The sequence below is a fragment of the Salvia splendens genome, chromosome 13 (assembly GCF_004379255.2).
Source record: "Salvia splendens isolate huo1 chromosome 13, SspV2, whole genome shotgun sequence".
Classification (NCBI taxonomy): domain Eukaryota; kingdom Viridiplantae; phylum Streptophyta; class Magnoliopsida; order Lamiales; family Lamiaceae; genus Salvia; species Salvia splendens.
The window spans coordinates 32,696,169-32,712,246 of NC_056044.1; the positions used below are offsets into that span (position 1 = coordinate 32,696,169).

The following is a 16,078-nucleotide window of genomic DNA, read 5'->3' on the forward strand; positions in this document are numbered from 1 at the left end:
GTAGGGTTTTGAGAGTTTCAACGAAAAAATAATAAAGCGATGAACGTCTATATTAATACTATAGATCAAAAAATGAGTGCACTGTTTAGTTACGACAATATACAATTGAAAATTATTAATTATAATTAAATTAAATCAAGGTTATAACATCGTAATAAAAACCATCAAAACCAAATTAAAGAAAAAATAAAAACCATCCAAACCAAATTAAAGAAAAAATCCAAACCAAATTAAAGAAAAAATAGTAACAAAATGTGGTTCAGCTGCTAAAATGGCATTACTACTCGCAAATGACAACATCACGAAACCTTGCCTCTCAGCATGGAATTCTATTTCTATACTTCAAACTGATCAAACACAATTTAGCAACATAGCTTCGGTTGTTGAACGAGGATCGTACGACAAAATCAATCTTCCGATATGGGCAAGCCAAGTGCTTCGACCACTTCCTCATCGAACATCAGTTCCGCGGCCACGGCCGCGGCACCTTGAACAAAAACAATGTATGGCTCAAAAGCTTCTTCCTCCATTACATCAGCTTCAATAGCAACTCCTTTCCTAAATATAAAAATCAAATGAAATACTATACCACTATTAATTTAGAAATTGAATTAAACTTGATCTAAATTATTAAGTTAAGATTATATAAAATGCAACAGAACCAAGGCTGATCTCACAATTTCATGCTAGACATGTGAAATTAGCACAAGATAAATAATTAAAATGGACTTTAAGATAAGGTTAGGTTGGACTGTTAAATAATCCACCCTTTTGAACTAATTAGCTTTGGGCCTCAGCAGGCCGAGATGAGCTTTGATGGTCTAACATGGCCTTATTTTATCTACCAAACAAGTACTTAATCGATTGCATATTGTAAACATTGATTCAACGCGGGCAAACATTAATTCAATAAACAATTAATTACAAGATAAATCGAAGTTGAGAAAATGATAAACTGACCCTTTCCTATCACCATCGCCGGAGCTGGATCTATCTCCAACTCATTCATATGAAAAAGTCATGTGTTACCATATTAAGGAGGAGAGGCACGAGTTCGAAACTTGCCCAAAGTCTAGGTATTTAATTTTTTTTTTCAGTTTTATTGGGTTTTATGCAAAATGCATCCTTATTTTTTGTAGGAAAAAGATTTAGTTTCGAGTGTTGACAATAATTTAGGGGCACTATGTATATCATCTGTAGGTACGAAAGTATTTGATGAATTGCCTTTGTCATTTTGATTTGAAGATTTAGAACAAATTAGACTTTCTGAATTCATTAAAAAATTAAAATTGAAAAAAAATTACTTAAGATAATAGTAAGACTTAATTACAATATATCAGGGTGCAAAAAGTTTGAACATTATAAAAAAATGGTACTATGATAAGTCTGAGAAGAAAGGTGAAAAAGAAAATTTATAAAAAATTTGATGTGGAGGGAAGTATTATGAGCAAATGTATATAAGATGAAATATGAGTATTAGATATGATCGATCATATGTATGGAGATTTAGTTGGATTGATATTTAAATATTTAAATTAATTTTTTTAAGATGTAAAAATAATTAGGGGTAATTTAGTAAGTAAATAATACAAATAATAATAAAACCGATTCAGTCTGATTAAAAAATTAAGGTCATTATGTACGTTAATTTATGTATGTTTATCTTTTTCCATAAATAAAATAGTATAATAAGAAAACACATTTTATGTCATTTTGGTCATATTACACGTAACTATTTTATCATTTCATAGTTGTAATAATTTATCTCTGGTCACACAAGATACAAATTGTAATATGCAGCCATACACATTCGTATATTGAAATATTAAAAATCCTGAAACAATAGTTTCATCATAAAATATTTTGTGGCAATACTCAAAATACAAGAAATTATGTGTGATGAACATACAGTTAACGATACAACAACGTAGCTTTAGCTACTTTTTTTATATCTCAAGTGTTGTAATCAAAAGAATGATGAGTTCTACTTCAATTCAATCCATGTCAATGGCCTACACAATCCTTCTCCATCAAAAGGTGAGTTCCTGAATCATACCGTTGCAGTTTCTCGTGGCGTCATCTTACCCGGCACAGTCATTCGATCTGAGCACGTGGCTGAGGCAGTCGTTCCCGGAGCCTGTCGTCCCATGATCCAACACTCCTATCAGTTACTAGGTCACGTCCGGCACTCCAAACAAAGTCCTATGCTGAACTCCGAGTGAAAAAATCATTAAGCGCAAGGTTTGCATCACCATGAGAGACGGCATCTTCAGGCTCTGGCATGTAGAGACTCGACACGGAAGTCTACACAAGCAAAGAAACATTAACCAACAAGACACCCCAAAAAGAACGAATGAATCGTCTGAATCCAGCCAAGCAACAGATTAACGAGCATATCTGCACATGAAAGGGGGAGAGGAATTACCTTTGTGTCGAGTAATGTTTCCTCAGAGCCATCTGAAATAAGGCAAGCGCCATGAGCTTTAAGCCATTCAATGCACTCCTCCACTCCTTCATTCTCATCACCTGCTTCGCTTGTAGGTGTTGCACTTGAGAAGCCTAGAATCTGGGAAATATACGACACAGGGACCGTAGGACGGTATGAACGAGATATGCACTTCACAGCAGCATATCGCATTTTTTCAACATAAAGATCTGCATTGAGAAACGTTGTCAGATATATTGGGGGAAAGGACTGATTGTTTCTTAATTATAATAACCCCCTTATAATTTCAACAATGACTAACCCATAAGGAGGGTGCCAAGATTTGGTGCCGTCTTGTAGAGTTTAAAAAACTTCACGTAATTCCCTGATGTCACAGCACTGCGAACTGCGAGAGCATGTTTTACTGCCATATCCTTTTTGGCATCAAGTGGTAATCTGTCAAATGAAAATATTAGCAAAAGGGGAAACCATAAATCGACATGTACCATACAATAGCAGGATACAGCTTATGTATATAGACAATCTATATATTCTTGGAACCGAAAGAAGCATTTCAGCAGCTACAAAACTTCAACTGCGTAATGAAAACAAGTCATCATACAGATTCTGAGGGAATAAATTTATCGTTGAGTGAGCCTCAGGCAGGTGAGACCAGATAATCAACTCTAAATTAGACTATTCAATGTTTCTGCTAATAAATAATGACACCTTAAGAATATAATTATAGTCTTTCTCATTGATTTGCTTCTTTCTCGGCTCATGGCTTCGCAACAATATTACAACAGACAATATAAGCCCAGGCCATGGTAGCAAACCTGGACATTGCTGACACAAGATCCCTGTTATTCTTTGAGTGTAATATAACACATAATAAATTGTATGCTGCAAATTCCATATGGCATCCCGAAATCCCTTCTGCATAAAGAGTTTTCAATTGCGATTGGCACTGCACATGCAAAAAGGCAAGAGCAGTAGAAGGTTATAAACATGGTTTACAATAGTAATACAGTTCATTTATATGACAGCTATTCTACCTATGTACTAATTTTTGATACACGTCCTCGCCAGGACTACGAGAAGACTAGCTAATACAACTGGCCAAAAGAAAAAGAACAACCAGCATAAAAATACAGGTATGCAAGAAACCGTAAAGCTGGAAGAGCTAACCTGATTGTACTCTGGCAAGTCCCCAGCTTCTATGGCCAGCCGAGCATGAGTTTCATATACCTAAAATGAAATGTCAGATATGATATTAGCTGGCAGTTTAAACCAAGATAGAAGCTCATATAATCACATCAAGTTTTTAACTGGAAACAATGACCATAAACTACTCAGCAGGATTATCAGTACATGACCAAATTTAATCAACAACTATGGGAACAAGCAGCATGTAATGAATGATGAGATAAGAGCAGAAAAAATTTAAATACCTTTACTGTAAGCTCATTACGTATATGTTGCACAGTAAGATCTTGCCGTATTGATTTTAACTGATCACATCTATAGAGGTAATTCTTTTGGGAACTTTGAACCATTTCTAAAGCTTTTACTAACACCTCTTCAGGCCTCACCTGCAATTAGCATTAACGAAAGAGCATAAACTTCCATGACAATAATCACAATGATTCCCTTTTCAAACAGTACAAAGAAGCTGAGAAGTTTACCGTTGCTGGATCAGGTGCAGAAGTAAGGCGTAGGTAGCGTTTCTCAATCTCCTGACAGGTTCCCTTAACAGTGAGGGCATCCCAATCAATATCTTCAACAGCCTCACTCCCACTTTCGTCAAAAGTTTTGCTAAGAATCAAAGCACTAGCCCGCCTAGCATGCAAATTACCAGCACCATGATCTTTTGTTCTTAACTTCACTTTTTCTGCCCGGGTTCCATGTCCTCTGTCAAAACGTTTCGAACGGTTTTCACGTTTTCTCTTTTCCTCTGGTGTGTCAACAAGCATAATAGCAGCAGAGTAGTACTTCGTCAGACTCTGTTCCTTATCGCTATCACTAGAAGTTTCACCGCCATCAGCTGTGTTTATTTCCTCACCAAGACGCTGTCTCTTTGTAGGTCTAGTAGCATTCCTACTGATAATTTTTTGATCTGTAAAAGAAAATTTTGTGCCCAAACCCACCTTATTCTCTATTTTTCCACCTGAAAACTGCAACGTGCATATGAACACGGTTGGTCACTCAAATATAAAAAAGAACCAGTTTGAGATATAGCACTCATGATTTTGGGCACACGAGCCTATAGATCATCTATAAAGAAGTATTAAATAAAGCTGGCATTTATAACACTTCTCTTAATCTCACCCACACATATCCTCTATAAATTATATACACCCTTCTAGTCATTGCATAATAAATCAAGTAATATTTTCCAATAACTTAATTAACATTTATAAGCTAGAAATTCTAAGAAGTTGCACCCTGGCAAAGGTATGAGTTAAAATTATCATGGCTATATGTGATCTGCAATCCAACAACACCTGCAATTTGTGAATTGAAACAAAAGATGAGCGCGACTAATTTCTCACAAGTACCTGCTTGTTGTTCCAAGCACCATATTTTCGAGTTCCGAAAGACATATTAGAAGTTTTATCAGCCACTTTTTCCTCTTGAATGGGCTCCCATCTGCTTTTGACACGCCGAGTGGGACTCTTTCTTTGTATTGCAGAAGTCAGTGCTGGAAACTCAGTTTCACTGCAGAAACGCAATGAGAGAGAGAGAGAGATGTTACTCAATCTCACAGCAATTATTTTTGTTGCATGGGATGAAAAGAAACATACTACTTGTCAACTGCATCGGTATTCGGAATGGGGAAAAGAGGCTCAATGTCCCAATCTCTTGTGTAAAGTGTACCTTCAGCTGTTGCTTTTGTTATAACCTAGATGAAAAAATGATAGCAAATTATCAACACTGAAGGATGAACTCATAGTGTTCTAATAAAACATGATATATTTAAGCAATTGAAGGCAACTACCAAATACAGCCAGAGCTGAGCGACAGGTAGAAATTTAACTATTACAATCGTCTAGCCACAACTCACATTAAAGGTAATTTATGAAGTACCAGGCACAATCTCAATCTACTTTCATTTGCTAAACTCATGATAAGAAAATGAAAGTAGAACCCATAGAAAAAAGGACCTGTTTGAAAAGATTGGGAGTGGGGGCCAAATGAGCTTAAAACTTTGTCATCAGATTTCCAAGCAGAAACATTAAACAAACAGACCAAACATCATTAGGTTACATACTAAGTATCATATTTATTTGTCCAGTTCCATTTCATTGTTGCAAAGTACTAAGATCTAGTCATAATCGACATACCTCCTTCATGACAGCTTGGCAAGCTGCCTTTTGCTTATCATTCGTGCAACGAGCTAAAGCCCTCTCAACATAACCACGTAATGACTTCGGAAATACAGCAGGCTGCAAAAGGAAACATAATAGATACAGTACAAATTAATCTAGCAAGCATTCTTTATTCAATCAATTACAAGTGCGATGACATACTATATATGCAGAATTCAATGGGCATTTATTCAGTATAGACGGTAGACAGGTTACGAAATTAATTAAAACACAACCATTGCCAAAGAAACAAAGGCAGATTCTCACTGCTCGTGTATAATGTGAATCATAACTTAATTTTGAAATACATAAAAAAGGCATGCCCCTCAGGACAGCCATGAACTGAAGCAAACAAAAGTAAATTACTCCCTCTGTCCCAGCCTAGGTGACACATTTCTTTTACGCACGTGTTATGGGAAAATTATGGAGTAATAAATTGTTAAAGTGGAGAAAGTAAAATAAAAGAGAGAATAAAGTAAATTATAACACTTCCTGGACGGAGGGAGTATTAGCTAAGCATATGCATCATAAATTACGTAATCAAATAAAATTAGATCAGGGCAAGAGGCATAATACATTCAAGGAAAGAACAAATTCCATGTGCAGAGACCAATCTGAGTTCGAACTCCACGTTAACAAGATTGGGCTCTCAAACTCATTCAATTAAAGTAACAACAGATTGGTTATTACCACAATGTAACCAATGCCAACAGACCTAATTACGAAAAAGTTCGATCCCACCTAGCTTTGCCTGATCCTTATATCTTAAAACAATAACATTCTGTAAGTAATAAAATTTCACTCATTTTAGCCAAAATGCTTCAAATATTTCCTTTATGGCCTCCACATTAGCCAATGTTTTTGACTCACATTCTTCCAAATTAGTCCTTGCCGCCATAAACACAATGTTAATTGAAAGTAAGAGGGTTAAACTTTTCCACTTTTTTCATCCAATAAACTCAACACACTTGTTATGGCACGTAAAGTTCGATTTCTGAATGTGATAAATAAGTAAAAGGGCAATGGTAACTGAAATTGAGAACAACCGAACAAGATTAAGATATGAAACATAGTAAATAGTCTAACCTTGAGTGCGGGATCAGCTTCCTCTTGTGACACAGCTTTTTCATTTGGCTGCTGCATTGCAACACTGATATAGGCTGGTTTTACAATTGTATTAGTTGTTAGGTTATCTTTGTTGGGCTTTGATACAGTCGTGGAAAGGTTTGGAGCAATTCTTGGATTGGTTGGAATTTGCATTTTCCCTGTCTTCCGTGAATCTAAAGGCTCGGGAGGTGGAGGGAGAGTTTGGAAGGATGCGTGATGACCCTGAGAAACCTGGTATGGAGCTGGATATAGTGATGTAGAAGCTTGAGCATATGTAGAGTTTTGTTGATTTTGGAAATTTTCATATGCAGAGATTACTTCTGGTGGCTTTTGAGCATGTGGCTGTAAAATGTTTGATGGGTCATTCTGAAAAGCAGGAGTCGCATGTTTCCAGTAACCATCAGGTGTAGTTTCACTAACTGCCACGGGCTGACAACAAAACCACAATATGAGCTCAGATTCTGACGCCTACTCTAATTGGAAGGTATTTTGGAAAGGTTTACCAACATATCATAAATGTACTCAATCAAGGGGAAAACATCAAAGTGGCCTTCATGTAGAAGGGCCAATAATCATAAAAATGACTGAACAAACTAATAATTGTTTTGCATAATTTCACATCTTCAGTTACGAGGGAAGAAGAACTACTTACCAATTGATGGAAAATGGAAACATGCCCCATCTATTACATGAATGAAATAAAAAAGAGCCTACCATTTAGCAATAGCACACTGATTATTGCTTACACCTATGATTTCATTCACAGTTTCTAATGCATAAAAACCTTAAGATATCATTCAACTAGCAAACTGTTCCTAGATAAATATACGAAGAAGAAGTCAACTGCACTTATTTTCTATCCATGGTCATAAATATTACACGACCTTATAGCATTAATATCAAACAGTGGTGTATAGTTGTGCAAAGTGGACCTCCTACATCGTGGAAGATGCCGCAGCTTAACCAGGCCTCAATCTTTTTGACGAAGATACTTGCATTATGTTTTTAATTATAAACTTAAATGCGCAACATATATCAAGAAATTTAGATAAAGAAGAGAATTGATAATGGTGTCAATGCATTTTGAGTTCTTTAACCTTTAATGCTTTTTCCTGACAATATAATAACAAGCAATTGAGACAACCAAACCTGCACAGGAGCTAATTCAGATGAAGTAGATTCTGGTCTCCACGAAGGGGTGTAAGCTGCAGGTATGGAGTTGTTTGAAGTTGTATATTCAATGTTTCCAGTAGGAGCAGAACTAGAAACACTAGATGCAACAGAGACTGGTATATTCTCTGTCCCAGGAGCACAGCTGACCTCCGTTTGAGCTTGATTGTAATAATCCTGCCACTGTTTATACTGCTGCTGATATTGGACATTTGCAACGGAAGAACTATAAGCTGAATTGGAGTCCTGACTATAGCTCGGATACTGATGAGAACTATATGGCGCATATTGCCCTCCCTGCCACAAGTTGGTCTGTGTACCATATGTGGCACTCGTGTAACTTCCAGACGTCTGATAATCACCAGGATTGTAATAAGTGCTTGAGTAACTTGCAGGTCCAGCATAAGACCCCGTATTTTGAAATGAAGGAATAGGCTGATAAGGAGCACCTGTGTTTTGGTATGCTCCTACATGATGGGGATAAGACTGATTAGGCTGCTGCTGATACTGATTGGTTTGTGGTTGATACTGACTCGATTGCTGTTGATACTGATCGGGCTGCTGCTGATACTGATTAGGTTGATTGGGTTGCTGCTGATACTGATTGGGTTGCTGCGGATACTGATTCGGTTGGTTGGGTTGCTGAGGAAACTGATTCGGTTGGTTGGGTTGCTGTGGATATTGATTGGGCTGATTGGGTTGCTGCGAATACTGATTGGGTTGCTGCGGATACTGACCAGGCTGTTGCTGATACTGATTGTAGTAAGCCGCATAACCCGTGCTGTTATATCCATAGGGGTCAGTATTCGGATAGGCAGCATAACCATTATACCCTTGTGCCACATTTGTAGACCCTGAACTTGACACCGAGACAGTAGACGCCGCATTCACACCGTCTTGAACATTCCCCGCAGACGTATCCGGCAGCTGATCATGATTGTAGCCAGAACTAGAGACAGTTCCATTCTCCCTCAAGTTATGACTCTCCCCTTGTGTAGTCCATGATGCCACATCACCGTTAGGAGGAAAATAAGATGTCTGAGCTGGCGGCTGCTCAGTCGTTTGATTTGCCTGACCATTGAAAGGTACACAAATCAATCATTCAAATGAACCCCAAGAAAAGAAAATCTTATTATCCATTCATGAGTATAATCTCTTAAATTGATTGAAATATGCATTAGGCGAAGAGTAATTACCTCAACAGGGGCAACAGCTTCTTCGTTTTCTCCTTGGTTCATCATCGCCACATTCAAAATCCTAAACACAAAAGGCAAACATCATCAAACACGCGCTCATAATTTTCCCCCAAAAACGAAACGCATAATACACGAAACCCTAATATCCAAGCCCAGCACGAACCTCAAAAGCTCAATTGCTTTTCCAGCCGACACCGCAATAAAGATACGCCTTTCTCCTCGAGCTGGAACACAGAGATCGAACGGACCAACGAGAATAACTTTTTTTTTGAAAGAGGTGAAAAAAAGTATATGGGGGCGCGAATGGAATTTGATAATTTGTTGACTTGATGAATCAGAGCTATGATTAACGAATTGGAAATTAGCGAATCGAGATTATGTCGAGCAACAATTGATCTGCAAATCTGCGATTGCGAGAAAATCAAGCTGGCGGAGGTAGGGTGGGGTGGGGTGGGGTGGGCGGGTGGGGGTGCAATGTGGGTTGCCTGCGGAATATCGGTTGAGGGGTTTGAGGGCTCGCGGAGGGGAAGAAGACGGTTTAGTGATTTCCTTTTTTTATCAAATCTCATGTTGAATATTGACTGCTTTTTCAATAATTTTCTTTTATCATCAATTAAGAATAAAATTAACGAAGATAGAAAGGTCTAATCTATCATCAGCATTAGCTTGTTGATGGACATGTACCATAATCGAATCAAATTAACGATAAAGTATTCTATTTTTGTTATAGGTTTAAATTTTCAATGAAAGAGCAATATCAAAGATAGATAAATGAACTAGCCATACAATTAAAAGTGTAAAACTACGACATATACGAATTCTTGATTTTCAAATTTAACTAGTTAAAGTTAATATTTTGGAAAATATACATTTTTGCCATGAAAATACTCAGACAAACTTACAATAGGACTGACAAATCGTGCGGATTGAGTCGTTATCGGGTCAACCTGATAATGACCCAATCCAATAAGGCCTAACCTGAACCCGACTTATTAAGGAAACTGTAAATCCGAACACGAACCCGACCTGCTACCTTCAAATCCGAACACGACCCGCACCCGACACGAACCCGTTATCGACACGATATAATATGGGTTGACACGACATGATAACAACCCGAACATGATATTACACGATTAAAACCTAATATTACACGATTAAACCTTAATTTTTAACCTAATTTACACAATTAAAATTCGTTTTATACTATTTAAACCTAATTTATAAGAAATTAAAAAAATTAAAGTAATATATATTTTTTAAAATAATAATAAAAATAATAATATTATTTCTTAATGGGTTACCCGCATCCGACCTGAACCCAACCCGAAATTATCGGGTTCTTAATGGGTCAACCCGATAAGGACACGGATCCAATAAGACTTGACCCCAACCCAATAATTTTATGCGAATTCGTGTCAGATTATCGTATCGTGTCGAAAATTGTCAGCCAACTTACAAATACCGACTTAAGTTGTTAAGAGATTTATTTCCTATGAATTTGGGTCACTATTTTGATTGCGTGTTGGGTATTTAAATCCATCTACACTATTTTTTGTAATGACTTAGATTGGAACAATTGCTATTTTATGTAAAGAAAAAAAGCAAAAGGATTGAATGCATAAATCGGTATTTAAATCCATGCACACTATTTTATGCAATGTTTATTGATTCATAATTGATTCCAATAGAGATAAGAATGTGTGTTTTCATTAGTCGACACTCGACATAGTAATGTGTGTATCCCACCTAAAAAAAAGTTAGATGTGGTTTATCAGTACAACATTTTTCTCATTGCTCAAACATAGGGCAAATGCATTACACCATAGAGAAAAAAGTGTTAGATCATAAGCCCAGTTTCTCGCATCAGATGTGGGATCTAGAGATGTCGATTCAGCCTAAAATTCATGAATTAACCTGAACAAGTCGATAAAGAAAAAGACCAAGGCCAGTATGGTTGGCCCAAAATGAAGCGAGTGACTACTATGGACGATAATTGAATCAAAAATCGATGAGTTGACCCAAACGGACCTCAAAATTAGAAGGTCCGGGTGGAAATTTATAACCCTGCCCGCACACAATAGTCCGGTAACCCGATAGGACTGCCTGGCCCAATTGACATTCATGGTAGTATCCACCATATTTGCACGATCACACGGGGAGCACGGAAAGCCAAACAAACAAGAAACGAGGGCAACGACAAGCTTCAATGGATTGACCCCAAAACTATCAAATAGCAAAATAACAAACTCAAATGCTTCCTCTCAAATAATAACAATTTTTTTTAAAAAAATGCCTACTTTATCTTCTTTAGCCAATTTCCCAAGAAACAAGAAGTACTTTATTGCAAAGGTTCTGCCTATGTACATGTGTTCAGACAGAAATTCATGTATAGAAACAGATCTGTCATATACAGAGATGAAACCATGAACAATAAGCTCTGGAATTTATTTCTATGAGATGTATGCTTTCAACACTTCAGTGTAGTCGCAAACGAGACCCGTCCTAGGACAAGTGATTTCCCCGTTGTTTTGCTTCGCCATCTCCTCAAGAGCCTGTATGATAGAAGTCAGAGATTTAGAATGTTTATTCAAGTTTACAAACAGGCCGACACACTGAAACCGACATCAGACCTTGGTGCTGTAAACGTAGCCATTCGGCAAGACAAGAGGTGGGTTCTCAGTATCCATGAGCTCTTTAGTTATGTAACAGACAAGTTTTGAGTGGTGCTGCTTTGAATATGGAAGTGGCTGTGCTAATTTGCGGAATGCCTCCTGGGATAGAGGATCCTCCTTTGTGCAATCATCTTCGTAACAGAATCTAAGCCAGAGTCAAGGCCAAAAGCAAGGCACACATAGGAATTACTCATCTAAACTTTTAGTTTCGATAGTTAGAAACATCATTCAGAAATTTTCGCATATTCAAACAGGAATATATGGCAAGCACGCAGATGACTGCAAAGTAAGGATAAGGGGTCTTCAACGCAGATAAGCCAGCTTGTAGATATATATTCAACAGAGGCTGAAGAGTCATGCCATACAATTTACAGAATTCTTGCTTAAACTGGTCAGCCAAAATATCCCACTGCTTTTCTTCAAACAAGACCTGCAAGACAGCAATGCAGGTCAAGGCCTAGTTCAGTAAGTTGGAGATAATCAATTCGATAACCAAAACTAGTCCGACCTTGTAGGACTGACAGTCAGTGTTACTCCTGAAAGCAAGGGTTGCCATAACACGCTGCAATTCTTTCATATGTGTAGCTCCCCAAGGTGCTAGGTGCTTTCGAGCATAGGTTATCGCTTGCATATTTTCATCATCTCTAACCAACTCAATGAATTCTTGCAGTCTCAACTGGAACTCAAATTTGCTCTGCAACAGAAGTGTGTGCAAAATAGTCATAGATTACCAAGTGCAAAGACTAGCAAACCTGTACTATCACTCAAATTGATATTCAATTAAGAATATTCAACAGGCAAATGGTTAACCGGTCAGGTAACATTCAGAAACCTCTACCATGTATTTAAACTCTTTGTTTGAAAGATTAAGTTGCCATGCATGTTTGCAAGCAAAATTGATGTTGACTTTACTTCTTTCAGGGGCAGATCAGTTACATCACTCAGCTTAAGAAACTCTAACACATGTTCTGCATTACCTCCCATCAGTGATCTGCCACAGTGATAAACCCTAAATGACAATCAAGTACTGGCCACTGGGTACTCATGCCAGAAATGAAATATCTGCCACAGGAATTGCACAATGCAGGAAGATTGAAGACTATCTTATGACCACTTGCAGAAACATTCAAAAGGAGGTTCATCATAGAATTTGAAAATGAAATTATATCAGGAATCTTGGTAACAGGATTCTTCTACTGCAAAATACTCATTAGTTGATTCCATGATCGTTTCACTTGTTTCCCCTATATCCGGATGACTATTTGGAGGTTTGACAGCATAGGAACTCTGGTGACCTCTGTAATTTCTCATCTTACAGTTTATTGTATCACAAACTTTTTAGTTTATAAGGCACGACTCAAACTAGCCAGCTTTCATCACATCATTGTATAACATGAAAAATAATGCGGTTTATATATGATATTTCAACAAAATAAAAATAACAGTTTGTACATGTGATTGTAAAACAATTGAGTAAGTTATGCAGTTGTACAACCATAAATGGCATGTCGTATTCCAATTTTTAATCCAAGCTATCATGATAGCATGTTCAATTTTGACAGGTATTTGGAGAAATAATACATCCATTCCAACTAAGACCTTTTTATTTTGCTATAAGAAAAGAAAGAAAGCGGAGAAGACGGGTAGAACATAAGTTACCTTTGACTTCTTTAGCCTAGACTTGTTGTCAGAACACCAGGCGAGAGCAGGGCCAACCTTCTTCTTTTGAAGAGCATCGATAACCTTTTTAGCTTCAAGAAACACATATATATCAACAAGCTCCTGTGGAGACAGAAAAAATCACCATCTGAATGACATCCTTCCATGTCAATTGGAGAATAACATGAAAGACCAGCACAAGGAGTCGATGGTATATAACAGGACAAAACTCACAAACAGCATGTTCTACTTTCCCTATCTAAACAAGTAAATAAGCCAAAATCTTCACAATATGCTGAGAATTCTATTTTATCATTTCACATTTAGATGCTTCTTAGCCAGTGCCAGGTTCCAGGGCGTAAATTATCTCTGAACTCCCCACAATCAATGAAAGGTGATAAACAGAGCCCAAACAGAAAAACTTAGTTGATAAAAGTATGGCAACCAAGTCATTCATCTGATTTGGAGAAACAATTGCATACGTCAACCACGTTAGAGATAATGCGTGATGATAAAAATCACCTGAATGTTGCTGCTCTCTGCAAGCTTAACAGCAGTGTCATAATACGACATCCGCAGCATGTAATCAACAAGCATCCTCTTCAGCCGGGTGTTATTCCACTCTGACATATTTTCCAGTTCTGCAGATTCTAGATGTTCCAGACGAGCCCGGCATTTTTGTGCTTGTAGGTGCTCTGTTCGACTTCCATCTTCCGACTGTCACATCAACCAGTAACTTGTGTAAACGGCTTATTGCCAATATTAATCTAGTTTCACCAAGTATCCTAACTACCATGACAGAAACCGAATGATTCTGTTGCTGATGTATGTATTACTAACCTATACAATGACAATTTCAAGCAGATGATCAAACCAAACAGCACAATGAAACATAACAAAAGGAAACTCGAAATCAAAATTAACCTTCTCTTGCGCTTGTCATTTGATCAATCTAATCAAGAAACCAAAATCTAAACCTAGCTTTTCACCAACGAAATTCAATTTGCTTCATCAATTAACTGTTTTATAATTTCTTCGTGTCAACAACCAACAGTTATTTCTAATCTATAGATCAATCCACAATTTCCCCAAACACAAACAAATTATAACAAATCCTTCAGGATTTTATTGTAAAAATTATCACGCATAAATTCAGATGAACATACTTTTCTTTTGAGGCCCTGCAGTCGGGAGACGAGAGAGCTGAGTTGATCAACAGCTTCATCTCGCGTCAGTTCGGAGTCGGCGGCGGCGGAGACTCCGGAAATTACTGCGGAAACCTCTTTCTCAATGGTGCGGTGATTGGAGCGGATCGTCTTTTTGTAGTGTTCGAAAGGCACGCGGAGTAACTGATGCTCCAGTTTGAGAGACTCAGCTAGCTTACCGGATTTAGACGGCGGCGGCGGCGCGGCGGGCGCTGCCGCGACGACGGAGCTGCCGTTTGGGAGCTGCGAATCCACCTCCATCGGAGACGACGACGACATTTTCCCCAATTTTTTTTTGTTTATTTTTTTTCTTCTTCTCGTAGTGAGTGGATCGATCTATCCCTTTAACCGCAAAGAATTGGTTATTAAACTTCCATAAAATAATTAAATTTGCACATAAATTTGTGTCAAACGCTTTTTTTCCAATTAATTAGACTCAATTAATCAACTCTAATATAATCATCTTATCTGAGATTTATATATCGAAAATCGAGATCACTAGAAGCAAGGTGTCAATATGGAAAGGCCACATAAGAAACATTAGCATTGAACTTATTGGCACTATCAATTTATCGAAATTTAAGCTTATAAGACAAGTTTGAACTTGTGAGCAATTGAGTATCATATATCGAAAATGAGGTCATCCTGATATATCATAATTGAGCTTAATTTAAGCATCCAACTTTTGAGTTTGTGACATTAAAATTGACTTGTAGGAATCGATAGCCAAAAAGTGGCATGTCATTCGGATCGATCACAAGTCCACAACTGACATTTGAGCATTAGATTTGTGAACATCACAATGTGATATATTCATATCCAAACGCTAAATATAAGTAAAACTCAAAACACTTGCAGTCCATTAGATATTGTGATCTAACGGTTAGATTAATGGCACGCGTCATCTAATAATGTAGATTTGTAGCCTAATAATGTAGCTCGGATAATAATGTAGCATTTTAGTATAGTAATATAGATTTTCAGTCTAATAATATAGTTCGACTAATAATGTAAACTTTTAATACAATAATATAGCTTATCACAACATCCAATCCAATAATTCAAGGGCTGTTATTTGTGCTGTGTTTGACACAGAGAAGCTGCAATGACCCTAATATGCCCCATCTTCACATATGCAAAGCTTGTGAGATCAAATTCGACTTTTGAGTATCAACAACATAAAGACATAAAGCGACGTGTCATTTGAAAAGACTACATTTGATGTCCAAGCATCATTTCATTTCAAAATAAATGAAATGATGTGTCTATTTCT

At 37.3% G+C, this 16,078-nt stretch overlaps 2 protein-coding genes across 2 annotated transcripts; both read right to left on the reverse strand.

Moving 5' to 3' along the window:
• Window positions 1-1,815: 1,815 nt before the first annotated feature.
• LOC121761849 (SAC3 family protein A-like) lies at window positions 1,816-9,726 on the reverse strand. Its single transcript, XM_042157537.1, has 14 exons — window positions 9,430-9,726; window positions 9,267-9,327; window positions 8,050-9,141; window positions 6,880-7,329; window positions 5,770-5,871; window positions 5,230-5,327; window positions 4,984-5,143; window positions 4,111-4,599; window positions 3,877-4,017; window positions 3,614-3,673; window positions 3,262-3,392; window positions 2,748-2,881; window positions 2,426-2,655; window positions 1,816-2,304 (listed from the first exon to the last, which is right to left on the reverse strand). Exons 2-14 carry the CDS (start codon window positions 9,309-9,311, stop codon window positions 2,203-2,205), a joined length of 3,234 nt encoding a protein of 1,077 aa, XP_042013471.1. The 5' UTR covers window positions 9,312-9,327; window positions 9,430-9,726; the 3' UTR covers window positions 1,816-2,202.
• Window positions 9,727-11,584: 1,858 nt separating this feature from the next.
• LOC121760993 (protein MAEA homolog) lies at window positions 11,585-15,224 on the reverse strand. The gene is made up of 7 exons (XM_042156573.1): window positions 14,767-15,224; window positions 14,123-14,317; window positions 13,601-13,723; window positions 12,450-12,635; window positions 12,238-12,371; window positions 11,900-12,086; window positions 11,585-11,821 (listed from the first exon to the last, which is right to left on the reverse strand). Exons 1-7 carry the CDS (start codon window positions 15,082-15,084, stop codon window positions 11,720-11,722), a joined length of 1,245 nt encoding a protein of 414 aa, XP_042012507.1. The 5' UTR covers window positions 15,085-15,224; the 3' UTR covers window positions 11,585-11,719.
• Window positions 15,225-16,078: the final 854 nt, after the last annotated feature.